At 41.9% G+C, this 17,567-nt stretch overlaps 1 protein-coding gene across 1 annotated transcript in view; it reads left to right on the top strand.

The window, feature by feature from the left end:
* Positions 1-1,649: 1,649 nt before the first annotated feature.
* rpgrip1 (RPGR interacting protein 1) overlaps positions 1,650-17,567 on the top strand; it is a gene marked incomplete at its 5' end in the record, with an annotated part of 29,638 nt that continues 13,720 nt past the window's right edge. The window contains 14 exons of the mRNA XM_080741391.1: positions 1,650-1,737; positions 3,186-3,239; positions 3,931-4,048; positions 6,540-6,748; positions 8,515-8,614; positions 10,274-10,414; positions 11,917-12,022; positions 13,093-13,116; positions 13,302-13,448; positions 13,714-13,787; positions 14,145-14,371; positions 15,326-15,447; positions 15,868-15,918; positions 16,588-16,764. Coding sequence (XP_080597517.1) covers positions 1,650-1,737; positions 3,186-3,239; positions 3,931-4,048; positions 6,540-6,748; positions 8,515-8,614; positions 10,274-10,414; positions 11,917-12,022; positions 13,093-13,116; positions 13,302-13,448; positions 13,714-13,787; positions 14,145-14,371; positions 15,326-15,447; positions 15,868-15,918; positions 16,588-16,764 — 1,638 coding nt within the window. The remainder of the gene's footprint in view (positions 1,738-3,185; positions 3,240-3,930; positions 4,049-6,539; positions 6,749-8,514; positions 8,615-10,273; positions 10,415-11,916; positions 12,023-13,092; positions 13,117-13,301; positions 13,449-13,713; positions 13,788-14,144; positions 14,372-15,325; positions 15,448-15,867; positions 15,919-16,587; positions 16,765-17,567) is intronic.

Raw genomic sequence — 17,567 nt, 5'->3', positions numbered from 1 at the left:
TCCATTTGTACACTGTCAGAGTTACATACTTGCAAGGGTCAATTTAGACCCCCATAAAGGAACATAGAGAGTCCCTGAAATCCACTTTGAGAACCACTGTTTTAATGTATATTTTATAGAGTTCTAGCTAATTATAGGATACTCCGAGTCAATATAATGTATTGGCAAATGTGTCATGTGTTTAATTTTATTCATGTCAGCTGAATCATACCTACCAACAACAGCCACCAACCTGTGACAGAAAGTTGTTGCTATAATGGTTCAGACCATTTTCTTCCCCCAGTATCACCTGTCCACTGAGAAAGTATACAAGTTCTCACAAATCGTTCTCATGTGTTCAATTGGACGGACGACTGCCGTGGAACTGACGGGACAGTACAGCCCCTGAAGTGTTGAGCAGCTTAGGCACACAGACGTCTGTTTACTTTACTCAAGCAAAAAAACAGATTACCATCACAAATTGACCGTCTGCGTTGTAGCCAGAGTTTTAATAACAGCATCAGATGATCAAATAAGAGCATAATGTTTAATAGCCAAATATACTGTAGATCTCGTGTTGACACTTTTTCATAGATTGGCAAAGCGGGGTCATAATTATTGACTGGTACACATGGTACTGGCTAGGGACAGCAGGGCTTTATAATAAGTACAAGGGTTTTGTGCAACTTGCACAGAACACAGCCTGTGGGGCGAAATAATGAACACAGCCTCTTGTATGTCTCGGACTGTGGAAGACATACAAGTCCTGGAACAGTCCAAGACAGTACAAGAGGCTCTGTGCATACTTTGTCCCAGTAGGGCCAGGGTGCATTCAGGCACTGCTGGCACAGCTGATGGTTGGAAGTATTAGTGTAGACAATGAATGACAATATAGTTTTATGTGCATTAGACTGCTGTAGCACAAGATCGTTCTACTTATTAGCTTTATTATAGTAGTATTATTATAAGAAACAGAATGTGGAATTCTCTTGTACATAAATATTTATACATTTACATTTAAAATAAAATAATTAGACAATACGAAGACGACAAATAGGATATGATTTGACTTTTTCATTACTTGTGTAAAGTATTGTTCTTCCTGCTCATGGATGTATTAGATTAAATACATTATACTTTGGTAGTAGCCTACTGTGATACACTACCATGTGTGAAATGAAATGAAATTAATTTAAAGGTTTGAAAAGCAAAATATGTATCATGAGCTTAAATTGCCTTTTGTTTTAAGACTGGGCTAGTCCCTTGGGGCGCCCGCTGGCCTAGTGGTCAAGGCGCATATCACATGCTAAGCTATGATGCCTGCTGGCATCGCCAGTTCGATTCCCGATCCGGATGACCTTTGCCACATGTCATTCCCCATCTCTCTCCCCATTTCCTGTCAGTCTACTGTCCTATCAAAAAAGCCATAAAAAAGCCCAAAAAACTAAAATCTAAAAAAAAAAGACTGGGCTAGTCCCTCTGTTTAGCTTGACATGCACTGCACGACTGAATACATTTCTTTTTTTGTCTGTTCAACTTTCTCTTTTCAACTGGTTCTCGATTCTGGATGAATTCAACCCACCATCCAGGCGCCAGCCAACCCCCAAATCTACCACTGATGTTCAGTACCTGAAGACTGCTGACTGGTTGCGGCTGAACGCAGCGGCGTCATGTCGATAGAGGTGGATGAGACAGCCGGGGACCTCCCTGTCAGAGATGTGGGGCTGATGAGAGGGGGGCTCATGCCAACTGTCACAGGTACGTGTCTTTGTGTGTTCATTTTGTGCCCACCTTTATGCGTGTACATTTACAGTATTAGCCCTATTCACGGCCCGCCCACCTACTTCCGTTTTTCAGTATCCCCTGGGTGCTGACTTCAATTTAGAAGGGGAAACTATACTGGACTTAAAGCCAACAAATCGTTATTTCTAAAATTATAATGCTTTGTGCCGTTTACTATCTTGTGTTCTTGATCATGCTAGCCGTATTTTATACTTTACTATTCGGAAATTGCATTAAATTTGCGATTTCTGTGCTAACTCTATAGGCTTATAGTAGGATTTTCCCCTTCAAAACGGGACTTCAGCACCCGGGGGATGCTGAGTGGGCGGGTCGTGAATAGGGCTAATTGTGGGCAGTGTTCATTTTGACAGCAAATTTAGATTTAGTTTAACCAGTATAGAGAAACGAAGCCATGTCGTCATTTGTGCGTAATGTCGCCCTCTAGGGGGTTCATGCTGGTATTGTTTTGTATTCAAATCGCCATAGGGGATTCTGCGAACGCCGCATATAAGGTCTGTGTTAAAAAAATAAACACACCATGTGCGCGTTTCTGTCAGCGGGGGGGTTCTGCATAGTTTATGATATTCATTCATATCTGATATAGCCTGTTGTAACTCGTTTCTAGCGTTTATTGTGTTACTCTTTGGGTAAATCTGTACATTTCCACCTTAGTCGATGCTTCATATCCATTTGGGTCAATCCGAGAGCATGGTGTGTTTATATTTTTAACACAGACCTTATATGCGGCGTTCGCAGAATCCCCTATGGCGATTTGAATACAAAACAATACCAGCATGAACCCCGTAGAGGGCGACATTTCACGCCATTTCACGGAAGTGACATCACACTTCGCTACTGAATTCTGAATGAAATTAATTTAGTTTTAGTCATATTTTCACCTTACATAATATTATTGTCTGAAAAGTTTTTAGTTTTAGTCGACTAAATATCAGAAGATTTTTGTCGACTAAATCTACAGTTCATTTTGTCGACAAAAATGTATTTTTGTGGGCCTTGATGGCATTGTAATGTCTGATTTTAAATTGGTTACATCCTGAATATAGCCGATCTACAAGCTCACAACGCGTCGCAGTGCACCGTGTTGTGAGCGTGTAGATCTGTGCAACATCCGAGTGCAACCAAACTTAATTAAACAAACTAAATAAAATGTCTTGTCTTTTAGTTCTACTCTTCCCCACTAGTCCCTCCATAACATTTAATCTATATATTTAGTCTAAGTTTTAGTCATCATAGCTTCGTTTCTATTTCGTTTTTGATTTAGTTTTCATTAGTGAAAAAAGGTAGTCATAGTTTTAGTCAACAAAATGCCCACCTTTATGCATGTAGAATCAGATTTATTGTGGTTGCTTGTCTTTGAACTCATCCAACGCCGATTTTCTATAACTTTCCTGTCCGCTCCTCAGATTCTGTGCGTGAAGTGAAGCCCTGGAAAAAGTCTCACTCCATGAAGATGAAAGGTATATTATTATTATATAATGATCATTAACCACAATCCATTTAGGAAAACATTGTCATAGCTTAAATAGTTTGCTTTACAGCTGTGGTACTTACTTCACAAAGGACACACGTGTGAAATGAGGTTAAAAGCTAATCCTGGATTTGTTTTGTGTGTAAAGAGGCTCTCACACTACCTGATATCATTCCTTGACTTTTCTACGTATTTCCAGTATGTATGTACTGTATTGGAATTCGTGCTGTGACTTAACGTATCAACCTCTAACAAACACAGAAGATCACACGGTCTAGAGACGGAACACGCTGTGGACAAACACTGCATGCTGTAGCATACTCAAATTATTGGTTAGGAATGTGACAAAAACAAATCTCCATTCAAGGCTTCGTGGGGTGTGTAATTTATAGAAATGATGTAATCTTTTGGGTGAACTACTCCTTTAAAATGCCTTTGAACAACTTCCACAATATGTCTGATATCTGTGTGTGTGTGTCTGTACGTCTGTTTCTTTCTCTCTCTGTCACTGTTTGTCTCTGTTGCTCATTCTCTGTCACACTATCGCCTCTCTCTCTCTCTCTCTCTCTCTCTCTCTCTCTCTCTCTCTCTCTCTGTGTCTCTCTCTCTCTCTCTCTCTCTGTGTCTCTCACTCTCTCTCTCTCTGTCTCTCTCTCTCTCTCTCTGTCTCTCTCTCTCAGACCCACAGCGTCTCTTCAAGGTTCCCAGGGAGCACCTGGAGGAACAGTGTCTCCGCTTGATAGAGGAGAACAGTGTGCTGAGACAGCACACCATCACACAGGAACAGAAGATTCGCAGGTAGCGCACACACGCACACATACACACACACATACACAAGCACACACACACACACACACACACGCACGCACGCACGCACGCACGCACGCACGCACGCACGCACGCACGCACGCACTCAATCTGGCGTTAACATTTCACGTCAATCAAGTTCAATTCGCTAGTTATTCTCATTATTGTGTTATATGTACTTCATGAATGTCATTATTTTGTTCATTTTTATTTTCATTTTATAGCCTATTAATCTACAAGAGATATAAGAGAAATAAACAAACAAAACAAAATATTTAGTCCTACTTACTGGAGCCAATGTTTTAATTTGTTGAATTTAACCCTCTTTAAAAGAAGAGGAACAACAAGTACTGTGAACACATATTCTATTCTTATTAAACTTAATTTAGGCTCCGTTGTGCGATGATGTTGCACACCCAAAAGAGGAACAGCATGTTTGTAGGCCGGCTATTCCCGGCGCCTGACAAAGTATGAATTGGGCCAGGGACGTGCTGGGCCCCTGATTCAGCCCGGGAAAAAGAGTTGGAGAGGGCCCCATTTTATTTTTTATTTTTTTATATTTCGTCGTTGTCGGGTGGAAACCTTATGTGTCCAAAACCGTTTGTTTTGTATTTATCATTTTAAAAATGATATAAACTAGTGAAAACAGCCGATCTACAAGCACACAACGCCTCGCACCGCGAGGCGTTGTGTGCTTGTAGATCTGCTCTTTTCACTACTTTTGTGCAACGGCCTTGTATGATGAAGCAGGGCTTTGCTTTGTGAAAAAAATTATACATTTGAAACTTGGAGATACGAGGTTTCTGCCCGACAGTGACGATTTACTTTGTTGGCCGCACAGCCCCCAAAATGGAACGAAGGCTGACATTTTATTTTTTATTTTTTCCTAATGGCCGTCCTGGACCGGCTGGGAATGAACCGGCCGTTCGGGAGTTGTCCCGCTTTTCCCAATGGCCAGCACGTCCCTGAATTGGGCTTTATCCTTCACCTTCAGTTCTGATACACTGAACTCCTTTCCATCCTCCAGGCACTGGTCTAAAGTAACTAAGTACATTTATTGAAGTACTGTACAATTTTGAGGTATTTTTTTCTTTACTGGAGGATTTCCAGTTTTCAGTCATTCTAATCCATTACATTTCAGAGGCATATACTTGTAGGCTACTCCACAATTATTTGAAACTTTAGTTACTAGTTACTTTGTAGATTTTGATAATTATTCCAAAACACACATTAACTTCAAGCCTATTAGTCCGGGAAAAAAAGGGTGATTTTTCGCTGAACGTGGATTCGCCTGTAAAAGTTTTTTTCTCAACTGATTCTTGTAGCTTGGGGTCACCTCTTAAGGATTCAAGAGGATGACCAGTGATATCCATTGAGCATTTTTTATTATTAACCCCTTAATGCCTGAAACATGGGCTCCCATTGACTTTCTATACAGGAGGAAAATACCCAGAAAAAGATTATTTTTCGGGGTATTTAAGGAGGATCTGAGGGGTCTAACTAGGGGTTTGTCATGATGCTGAATCCATTGCAGTCATTTGTTTTGCACAAAAAACATTCCGTGGGCTAGAAATAGCCTCAGAAAACAATACACGTATGGGTGAGTATTCATGTTAGTCGGAGGCCTTAGGGTTTTTTTTCTCGTGCTAATCAGTCTAAAAGTGCAAAATTTTGCACAGATGTAGCTCAGGGCATGCTCTAATGATTTAGCTAGGTCGGCGACCTTCGGGGTCACCACAACACCGACAAAACTCTGAAAAGTGATGACTCATCACTTTTCATCACTAAAGTCGATGGGAGCCCAACTTGATTTGGCCGCTGTGGCGACCCCGAATGTCGCAGACTCTGGCGCCCTAGTTAAATCATTAGAGCAAGCCCTGAGCTACATCTGTGCAAAATTTTGCACTTTTAGACTGATTAGCACGAGAAAAAAAACCCTAAGGCCTCCGACTAACATGAATACTCACCCATACGTGTATTGTTTTCTGAGGCTATTTCTAGCCCACGGAATGTTTTTTGTGCAAAACAAATGCCTGCAATGGATTCAGCATCATGACAAACCCCTAGTTAGACCCCTCAGATCCTCCTTAAATAACCCGAAAAATAATCTTTTTCTGGGTATTTTCCTCCTGTATAGAAAGTCAATGGGAGCCCATGTTTCAGGCATTAAGGGGTTAATAATAAAAAATGCTCAATGGATATCACTGGTCATCCTCTTGAATCCTTAAGAGGTGACCCCAAGCTACAAGAATCAGTTGAGAAAAAAACTTTTACAGGCGAATCCACGTTCACCCCCATTTTTCCCGGACTATATATACATTTTGACCATTTGAAAATAGCTGTACATTTTGATGGTTACCAGTACTTTTGTACTTTTACGCAAGTACATTTTGAATTTACTTGTATTTCTACATTGCTGTTTTGATACTTTTACTTACGTGAAAAAACATGAATAGTGTTTTTCCACCAACTCGTCCCCCAGGATGTCCACCAAGCTCATGCGTCTCCAGCAGGCCCGTCCCGGGACGGCGTCGGCCAGGGACACGGACATGGAGGACAACATCCAGGAGCTGGAGGCACGCGTCAGCAAGCTGGAGGGCCAGAAGAGGGCGCTGCAGAACAAACTGCAGCTGGCCAGGCAGACCGTCATGGACCTGGGAACCACGCGCATGCACTACAGGTTCACTAAAGGTGAGTGGTGGCAGAACCCAGGAGTCAGGGACGTGTTATTTGGAATCGCACAAGAGTTCTGGGCGAGAGCCACTCGTTTTCTATTGCAGGGATTCACAAACTTTTTTGGCTCGGGGCACCCCTATAGATATTGTTTTCATCCGAGGCATCCCTACATTATTATATTCCTAATTTTCACTCCCAGCACCTTATATGTATAGCATATTTTAGCGATTATGTTGCGAGGAAAGCGAGATAATAGCCATTTTGGTTTAGAACTGACTGAAAATAACTTTGTACTTCAAGTTTAAAATTATACTAAATATATTTTTAAAAGTCCAAATAAATTTCAAATATTATCAAATTATCTCACGGCACCCCTGGACTGCCGTCGCGGCACCCCAGGGTGCCCCGTCACCCACTTTGAAAACCCCTGTTCTATTGACCATGACGAAGTTGGTCCGACCAGGTTAACGTTCACCAGGTTAACATTCACCAGGTTAACATTCACCAGCGTCGGCAGGTTAGAATTTCACCAGGTTAGCATTCACCAGCGTTAGTAGGTTTAGGTGGTCGCACCTCTGCGCGATCAGCGCTCCCTAGCTCCGGTTCAGCCAATAAGAAGCTTCCGTGGGTGGGATTTTCCCAGAACTCATGTGCGATAGAGCATCGCAGCGGAAGTGGATTCCTGGGGTCACTACGTCATTCCCCATTCATTTTCGCCATAGACTTTTACAAAAATATTTATAACAATTATGTTAAGCCTCGAACCAAGCCATCCAGGATGGAGGTGAATCATGACCATATAACCTTTGATCCTATGTGAAAACATATTTTAATATTACATTATTTGATATACTACATTTAATAACTACCCTTTGTTTAGCGATTTTCAAAATGTTCTTTTCATAGAAAAAAAGGTTATATGGTCATGATTCACCTCCATCCTGGATGGCTTGGTTCGAGGCTTAACATAATTGTTATAAATATTTTTGTAAAAGTCTATGGCGAAAATGAATGGGGAATGACGTAGTGACCCCAGGAATCAACTTCCGCTGCGATGCTCTATAGGGACGTGCAGAGAATGTTAGAGAGGCAGGGGCTGAAATCTCTAAAGGGCCTTTTCTAAAATAGCAGACCCTCCAAGCTCACAACGGTCAGCTATTTTTCGGTGCTTATACCACACTGAACCAAGCATAATCAAGTGAATACTGGAGATGTGGCGTAACGGCATGGATTTCTACACAGAGACGGCAATTCTTTCAACATAAGATGCTGCATTCAAGTTCAGGAGAGTTTGGACAAGGCATTTCTCTTGAATGCTGCCTTCAGGTATAGCATGGAAAGAGGGAATTTGCATTTCCGTCATAAAAACTGCATTCGTGGTCTGGAGAGAGCACTTTTTACAGACAGATAAAAGGGCAGGGGCTCGAGCCCCCTTCAATGTGTGCACGTGCCTGCCAGGAATACACTAACTTTTTCTTTCCATGTTTGGGTCGCGGACCCATTGTTTTGTTTTATTTTCAGTAATTAAAAAGCAAAGTTGTGAGCTTGTAGATCTGCTATTTTCACTAGATTGGGTCCCTGGTACCCATCAGATTTCTCTTTTGGGTCTCAAGCTAAAAGGATTGGGAAGCAGTGCTTTAAAGTGTGCGTGCATGCATGGCACACGTGAAACACTGCATATAGAGGACAACTCCTAAACAATGGCGTCTAACACCCAAAGACTTCGAGTATTCTCCCTGTTTCTGATGCGAACCTTCTTTCCTTCCTGCCTCTGCTGTCAGGGCGGGGTTTGGACGGAGAGGGCGGAGTCAGGAGAGCGGCTCAGACGGCCCCGCCTCGTTACGGCCCCGCACTGGAAGACACCAGAGACAACGAGAGATTGTAAGTATGGTAGTACGTCCTGCATACATGTATGTGTTTATGGATGCAATACGGATGTTTTAACTACCCTGTTAATTATAGGCCTGTCACAATTATTACATAATCGTCTAATCACAATTATTTGACATAATCTCAATTATTTTGTCATAATCATCATAATCGTTTACATGTTGAAACATTTTCAAATGTTCATATTTTCAAACATTTAAAAGAATAGTGGAAACAGCAGATCGGCTATTTCCACTATCAATGTCCTTTTTTAAGTATAAAGTTGTCAAATATGTTTTACGTGTCATCTGTCATGTGCAACTTCAAAGCCTACAAGCCAAACAGAAATGTAATTGTCAATGACAAAAACGCAATTAAATTGTTAATTGCAATTATTTGAGTGACAAGTAATCGCCATGTAAAATGTCATAATCGTGGCAGCCCTACAGAATAGAAGTGTTATTAGATCGTTTTCTTTTCCGGTGAAAGCCCTCTCTCGTTTTTCCTAAAAAAGACACTGTCATTTGTCACAGTAGGATTGCATTAGGACACCTCTGTGAGGCTATAGGATCTTCACCAAGTCTGACATTCCTCTGTTTCCCACCCTCCCACATACCTCCCTTGCCTTCCCTCCCTCTCTCCTTTCAACCCCCCAACCCCTGGCAGAGTAACATTTGTGATGGGGTCACCAAAAGAAATTCCCTCATAATATGGGGTTGTGATATAAAAAGGTTTGAGAACCCCTGCCCTAAACCATTGCTTCATTCTGCCACCTCGACCCATCCCCCCTTCCTCTGTCCTCCACCCATTCCTCCGCCCTGTGTCTTCCACCTGGGCCTCACAACTCCCTCTCTCTGTCCAGTAAAGGAGTAGTTCACCCCCAAAATGACTTTTTTTTCTATTGATTACTCATGCCATGGAGACTTCAATAATATTAACTAGAGAAATTGCAATTTGGGAAATTGCGAGTGTGGTTGCCTAAAAAGTTACCTTACTCTTACATCACGTTAAAGTTACTCACTATATATGGTGTTTCCCATTCAAAGTCAATGGGAAAGGTCAGATACCTAAAAGTTACTCACTATATATGGAGTTTCCCATTCAAGTCAATGAGACTAAGAGTTGTAAAAACTGCAAAATTCCCCAGAGTAATAATGTGGTTGCCCTGGCAACCACACTAATTAATTAATAATAATATTGTTTCTTTTTTTCCCCCCGCATTCCTAGACAAAATGTTCAAGATTTTCTTAAATATACCCCCATTAATGGGGACCCAAATGCATTTGTGTCCCCATCCGGAATCAATGTAGGTACATTTATTTGGATGAAATTATTGTATAATCAATTGAAAAAAGTCATTTTGGGGGTGAACTACTCCTTAAAAAGGATCAAATACTCATCAAATAATATAATAAAAATATCAATACCACAATGTAGAAAATACTCTGTTACAATTAAATGTCCAGTGTTAAAACTTTAGTAAAAGTTGATTCAATGGGGGTACATTTACAATAATTACATTTTTGTCATAGGAATGCGACAAAAAACAAAACAAAAAATATATATATTAATGAAATCAAGTCTCCATGGTGTGAGTAATCAATAGTAAAAAGGTCATTTTGGGGGGTAACTACTCCTTTTAACGATTCTCCTCTGTCTGGCCCACCCCAGCAGGGCCAGTGTGATGGAGACCCAGCAGAGCAGGGTGGCAGAGCTGGAGCTGGCTGCGTTGCGGGACACCCTGAGAGAGAGGGACAGAGAGATGGAGGGAGCCATGAAGGACCTGAGGAAACAGCAGGCTGACATGCACAGGTTGGCTGTGAAATCACCACCGCAGTTAATCACTATAATGCAGGGGTTTTCAAAGTGGGTGACTGGGCACCCTGGGGTGCTGCGACGGCAGTCCAGGGGTGCCGTAAGATAATTTGATAATATTTGGAATTTATTTGGACACTTTAGTATCATTTTAAACCTGAAGTACACAGTTATTTTCAGTCAGTTCTAACCAAAATGGCTATTATCTCATCGTTTTCCTCGCAACATAATCACTAAAATATCATTACTATCAGGCAGAAACCTCTGTCGCACAAAACTAGTGAAAACAGCCGATCTACAAGCACACAACACCTCGCGAAAACAGCCGATCTACAAGCACACAACGCCTCGCGATGCGAGGTGTTGTGTGCTTGTAGATCGGCTGTTTTCACTAGTTTAGTACATTTTGTAGATGATAAATACAAAACGAACGGTTTTGGACATACAAGGTTTCCATCCGACAATGATGATATGCTATAAATATAAGGTGCTGGGAGTGAAAATTATAATGTAGGGGTGCCTCGGATTAAAAAAATATATTTATGGGGTACCCTGAGACAAAAAGATTTGGGAACCCCTGCTATAATGAACACTGCTTTGAACACTTTGTAACGTCGTCAAGGCGCTGAGCATCACATCTCAGAAGATGCTAGTTAAAACAGAGGCTTTCAAACCTTTTTGACTTGGGGCACCACTGTAAATAACCTTTCCATTTATGGCACCCCTGAATTACACTGTTCATTTTACGAATTTTAAGAATCATATTACGCTACGGTAATATGCACATCTTTCCACCTGAGATACGGTATGTCACAGAGAAATATCCGTTTCCATTAGAACAGACTGAAAGTAACTTTTATACTTGACGTTAAACCACTTGAACCCCAGCATCCCTATTCTGGGGGGAAGGTGTAGATGGAAAAATAACCCCAGTACAGTGCAACTCAGGTGGGTTTTACTAAGCATAGAGGGTCTAAGTCAGGGGTGGGCAACTTTGATGATGGTGAGGGCCACTATATTTCCACCTTCACTCCAGGGCCACATTGCATATTGCTACATCGTACTTTGTCATTCTAGTATTGCATACAATAGAAGCAAAAATAGCAGATCTACAAGCTCAAAACGCATCGCGCTGCGATGCGTTTTGAGCTTGTAGATCGGCTATTTTTGCTTCTTAACTTGTGGGCCGCATTAAGTGAAGGTGGGGGCCGCATGTGGGCCCGGGCCGCCAGTTGCCCATGTATGGTCTAAGTGGTTAAACTGAAGTGATATTGATGAATTCTAAATATTATCAAAGTATTCAGAGGCACCCCTGGACTGGCATCACGGCACTCTAGGTGTCACGGCACGCACATTGGGAAAACCTGAGTTAAAAAAAGGGGGATTGCTTAATTGACCGCTGTATTCTATATAGATTTATGAGTATTCCTCTGTTACCAAATACCACACAACGCCACACCACAGTGAGTGACTCCTCGCGCCTCTCATTTCTCCGTCAGACTGAGCATCAAAGAGAACGTAGACGTGATCCGTCTGCAGAAGCAGCTGTCGGAGAGGAGCGCCGCCCTGCGGGTCGCACAGGAGAAGCTCAACCATCTTCAGAAGGTCAGAACGTTATTCTATTCATTTACTCAGCCATTCACCACCACCAGGCAGTCAGGCCAAAGCCCTGATTGTTTTGAATACAGTACATTAGCCTTATATTCACATACATTCTGAAGATGAATTGATGTGTGGATACTTTCCTTCCCCGTCATGAATCAAATTATAGGTCTGTTTACAGACTTTACCAATGTGAACATAGCCTATAGCAGCCCCATAAACAGAAAATACACTTTTTGTTGTTGTTTTCCGGTGACGGGGCATCGTATCACATATTGGGCCTAAAATATTTTTCTATACCTTTCGACAAGATGCTTCCAGGTCAGTAATTAAGCAAGTAAATACATTGTATGTGGATGATCAAATAGAGAACATTCTGCAGAGGCTTGTTTAAACAGTTTTAAAGTATCCACAGAGGCTGCAGCTCTCAAGACCTGTGGAAGGCCATTCCTTGGTCTGGGAGCTACAGCCTTGAAAGGCTCTGTCACCTTTAGTTATTAATCTGGTACGAGCAGCAATGACTAATACACAGGCCCTGGTCGGCTGACCTTGGTATCCTGCTGGGCACATAACGTTGTAGCAGGTCAATGACACACTCTGTTCAGCATTAACAGGCATGTGCTTGTGCACACATAGACATCAAATGGGGCTTGAGTCCCTGCCCATCTGTAAAAAGTGCCCTGTCCAGAAAGTGAATGCAGTTTTCACTATGGTGAAAAAAAATGCAAATGCCCTCTTTCCATGCCATACCTGAAGGCAGCATTCAAGAGAATTGCCTTGTCCAAACTCTCCTGAACTTGAATGCAGCATCTTATGTTGAAAGAATTGCCCTCTCTTTGTAGAAATCCATGCTGTTACACCACATCTCCAGTATTCACTTGATTATGCTTAGTTTAGTGCGGTATCAAGTACCTAAAATAGCCGACCTCCAAGCTCACAAGCTTGGAGATCTGCTATTTTCAATATTTTAGAAATGTCATACCCTAACATTCTCTGCACGTCCCTGAACATTAACCCCTGCAGTACCTGTGTTTCATTCTGCTGTTCTTTCTCTCTTTATCCTCCATCTGCAGACATACGAGAACCAGTTAGAGGAGGTAAAGTACATATTTAATACAAATATGTTTGGAAGAATTCAGCACCAAATCACTGAACGATATATTAAATACTCATTCTAAAATGATACCCATTGTGTCTCTGTGCGTCTGTGTGTGTGTGTGTGTGCGCGCGCGTGTTTGTTCCCTTGTGTTGCGTGTGTGCATGTGTTTGCGTTGACCACCAGAGCCAGCGGTCATTGAAGGAGACCCACGCGGCTCTGCTGGAGAAGGTGGAGGAGCTCAGTGGTCAGCTGAAGCAGGAGAGACAGAGAGCCCTGTCTCTGGAGACAAAGCTGACCGCCGCCAACCTGTCTCTGAAGCAACTGGAGCAGGTGAACACTCTGTAGTACGACTATGGCAACTAGTTTTACTTTTAAAAGTGGAAAGATCCGAAGTTAAAGCAACCATCTTCCTTGTATGTTGTCATTATTCAATCATTTTATAGAATAAACTCACTGTAAGCGCTAATAGCGAGTGACCAGAAGAGAAAAAAAAAAGCTATTTTCACTATTATTTTTAAAATGATTAATACAAAGCGAACGGTTTTGGACTTACAAGGTTTCCACCTGACAACAACAAAATCTATTTCTCTATCAGCACAAGGAGAGGATATCAGATCTGGAGGGAGAGAGAGCTCTCCTGAAAGAGAGCTATGACGCCCTGCTGGACAGGTGAGTTCCAAAAGCTGCTTAGAACGATGCATGTATCAGCGGTAACCCAGCAAAACCTTTGAAGAGTTGACAATGTCCAACAACCAGTGTTCAAAGACGTCCCATTTGTCACACCCAATGTAGACCTTAATGTTAAACTTCCACCTCTCACATTTAGCGTTTTCTGTAATGTGTCTGTTGGACGAAGGACTTATTTCATAATATTAATGCCAGTTTGTTAATACCAGTCGTCAACTACAGTGGACATTTTTCAAATTACACTAGGCACAGACCACTGACTAGATATGACAATTGCATGTATGCGTGTATTTTCATGTATTTTCGTCCATCTGTCATTGTGTCTCTTCTCCTTCTCAGTACCTTCTCTGCGAAGGCTCACCATAAGGGGAAGGACAAGGCAGGGGGGCTGCAGGGCAGACAGAGCAGGACTCCCTCTCTGTCTCTGGAGAGAGGCAACGTCCAGAGACTGGAGGAGATCCTGCGAGGAGAGAGGGAGGAGAGACACAGGCTGGAGGAGGAGATGGAGAGGCTGAGAGAGAGACAGGAGAAGGGGACGTTGGAGGAAAGGAGAGAACCAAGTAGAGGTACTACAAACCTTTTTTTCTGGCTTCAGTACCACCTTTCTCTGATTTCTAAATATCCCATTCAAGAATTTTGAATAATAGAAGATTACACATTAGAAATGGAGAAAAAGAGTTGCAATTAGTGTCTCCTGCTTAGCAGATTTGTTTAAAACAGTCACCATGATATTTCCCATTTTTTGTGTTTGTAAGTTTTGTAAGTATTGCTTTTTATTCCATTGATTTCATTTTACAGATCAACAGGTTCAAACAAAGTTTGTCAATGTTTTATCATTAAACATGTTCTACTTTCTCTCACACAGCGGCTGTAGTACTTCCACGTACCCTTAGGGGCACATGTACCCCCATTTTAGAATTACTGCTGTAGTGTAGAGCAGTGTCTCTCAATTGGGGGTAAGAGTACCCCTAGGGGTACGAGGGGGTACTGCAGGGGACGTGAGAAAAATGGGAATATGTATTTTAGTGTTATGATCAACAATGAAACATTGACAGACTTTGTGTGAACCTGCCCATCTGTAAATTGTTAAACCAAATGACATCAAAACCTTGACTAGTACAACTGTTATTGAATAGAAAGCCATTTTTATTCGCCTTTATGCTGTTTTATTTTGAACATATTGGCATGGGAATCTTTCCAAGCAAAATGCTGTATTTCAGAAATCAGTATGAGGGGGTACTGCAGCCAAAAAGGTTTGAGAACCACTGGTGTAGAATATTACTGTAGGGAATCATGTAACCTGTACTGTCAAGCAGCTCAGGGCTCTCAAAGCGTATGTGTGGCAGAGTGGCTCAGAGCACCTACCTGAAGACTGAAAGCCTAAAATCTCCCCTGGCCAAAGAAAGGGGAATTCCTCTTTTAGGCTAGTAGTTAAAATGTAGTGTCCCTTTGCAACACGTAATAATGGAACACTAGCTAAACTTTCAGCCAACTTTATGATATTATTACCTTTTCCGCAGCTTCGTTCATCTCAGAGGTGTCTGTGTTCACGAGAGACAAGAGAGAGCAGCTGGAGCAGGAGCTTCACCAGTACAAAGAGCAGGTCATCACTCTGCAGGACCGACTAGACTCCATCCCTAAGGTCTGCACACTCCTTGTCATCTAATATGGACTTTTATATATTGTTGTTGTTGGGAAGAAATATTTAAACTTCATTTTTTTGTAATTGAATGGCCTACTTCATCTTACTACAGTGTCACACTAAAGTAGCTTTTCTTTTTTTTTAAGTGAAAGTAAAAGTGGTTAATTCTCTGTCGGGTTTCTAAATATTTAGCCAGTGAAAAGTATGAAAAAGAGATTATCTTGTGACAAAATAACTACATTGGATCCATTGGAATACAGATTATTTTTTCCGTTTCCTGAAAAGTAACGGTACACTCCCTAAGGTCTCACACAGCCTTGTCATCAAATATACACTTCACTGTTTTGTACGCGCACATTTTGGTATTTAATCCTGTTGTTGAATCTCTGATGTCCCTCCACCTGTTGTCTTGTCTTTCAGGAGTTTGAGATGAGCATAGATGAGCTCAGTGAAACTCTTCTACAAATCAAGGTTGGTCCTCTCTCATGCCCTTCTATTGCCATCACATTTATTATGACTTTTCTAAAATATCCTACTCCAGTAGTTATAGTTTTACTCAAGAAATAGATTACTTCTGTTGAAAACTTCTGAAATACACAAAAAGTAGCTCTTTTGAAGAGTAACAGCTACTTAACACAACTTTCTTTGGTTAAAACGACAACAACATGTTAAAAAGTTAATGCTCTATATTCTGACAGCGCCTCACGCTCCAAGGCGTTGTGAGTTTGTCGATTTTCAGCAAAGAGGTTTGGTCTGGGTGGAAAGAAAGCAGACCAAGTACAAGTTATTGAGGGTTTAAGTGGTCAACTGTCTGAAAATACACATTAGCATGAATCCAACACAACACTACACAATGGTGAAGCTGTACAAGCAATCAGAAAATACAATTTTTTCCCTTTCCCCACCATGAGCACGTCCCACTGACCAACAGAGCAAACAGACCTGTCCATACTTACCGAAACCGGAATCTTCTGTCAAAATGTCCGGTTCTACTACAAAATAACGTCACTCGCAACTTCTGAAAAGCATTACACCGAATGAGAATTCGGATTTTTTTGTCGGAAAGTCCAACTCACCGAACATTTCGGAGATACTATGGACAGGCCTTTAGACCAACAGAGTTTGTTTCCACCCCCCCAGGTGTTCCGGATGCAGCAGGAGAGCAGGGAGGCGCTGCGTTTCCTCAGGGCTGATGGGAAGGCGGAGGAGGAGCTGTGCGTGGCCGACCTGGAGGCCTCGCTGGCCGAGACCTCGCTGGAGCTGACCAAGACCAGGGAGCTGCTGCTGCTGCAGCACCGCATCAACAATGACCTGCAGGTACCACCAGTGGGCAGCGGTGGATGTGGTCATACACTTACAGTAATCCTGCAATGTGTTTGGGTTGAACATGGCATGAACACCACCTCTTGAAACAGCACTTTAAGAAACATTGAACCTGTTGCAAATTTCCTTCACATGCATATAGTTGCTGTCGGGCAGAAACCTCTCTATATTTTGATGGTTTTTCCATGACTTAACGCCCTACTTGATCATATTACAGTGCCAAACAAAAGAACTGACGTAGCAGATCTACACGCTTGAAGAGTGTTTTGAGACTGTGATGTTGACATTTAAAAAAGATTCTGATTGAAACACGTTCAAATATACATACATACATACATGTGCTTACAAACATGCAGCCATCTGCCTATCTTAAATGAAAATTTCACCCTTTTTGGAGCTGTGTGAAGCACAGGCTCCCTATACGTGGCCGTGTGGGTGTGTCTGTCTGTCTGTGTGTGTGTCTGTATGTAGCCTGAACTTCCTAAACTTCGGCACGCCACTAGTCCCACAGTTTTGCCACCACACACTCGCGCCATATGTCAAATCGAACGGCTTACTCGGGAATCGTGGGCTATTACTTTTCTAAGAGAAAGGTTCTATAGTTTAATTGATATTAATTTATTAGTGAATTAATTTTCCCCATTGACTTATAATGGGAATCGCAAAAACTCACATTCAATTATTTGTCTCTCGCAAACCATAGGGGCTAGAGTTTCAAGACTTGGAGAGGAGGTTCATAATGATTTCAAGGATTAAATAAAAAATAATTGTGTCATTTGGCCGCATGGTGGCGCCAT

The sequence above is a fragment of the Nannobrachium achirus genome (assembly GCF_963921795.1).
Source record: "Nannobrachium achirus genome assembly, chromosome: 14".
Classification (NCBI taxonomy): Eukaryota; Metazoa; Chordata; class Actinopteri; order Myctophiformes; family Myctophidae; genus Nannobrachium; species Nannobrachium achirus.
The sequence above is the reverse complement of the archived record's forward strand: the minus strand, read 5'-3'. Positions and strand labels throughout refer to the sequence as shown.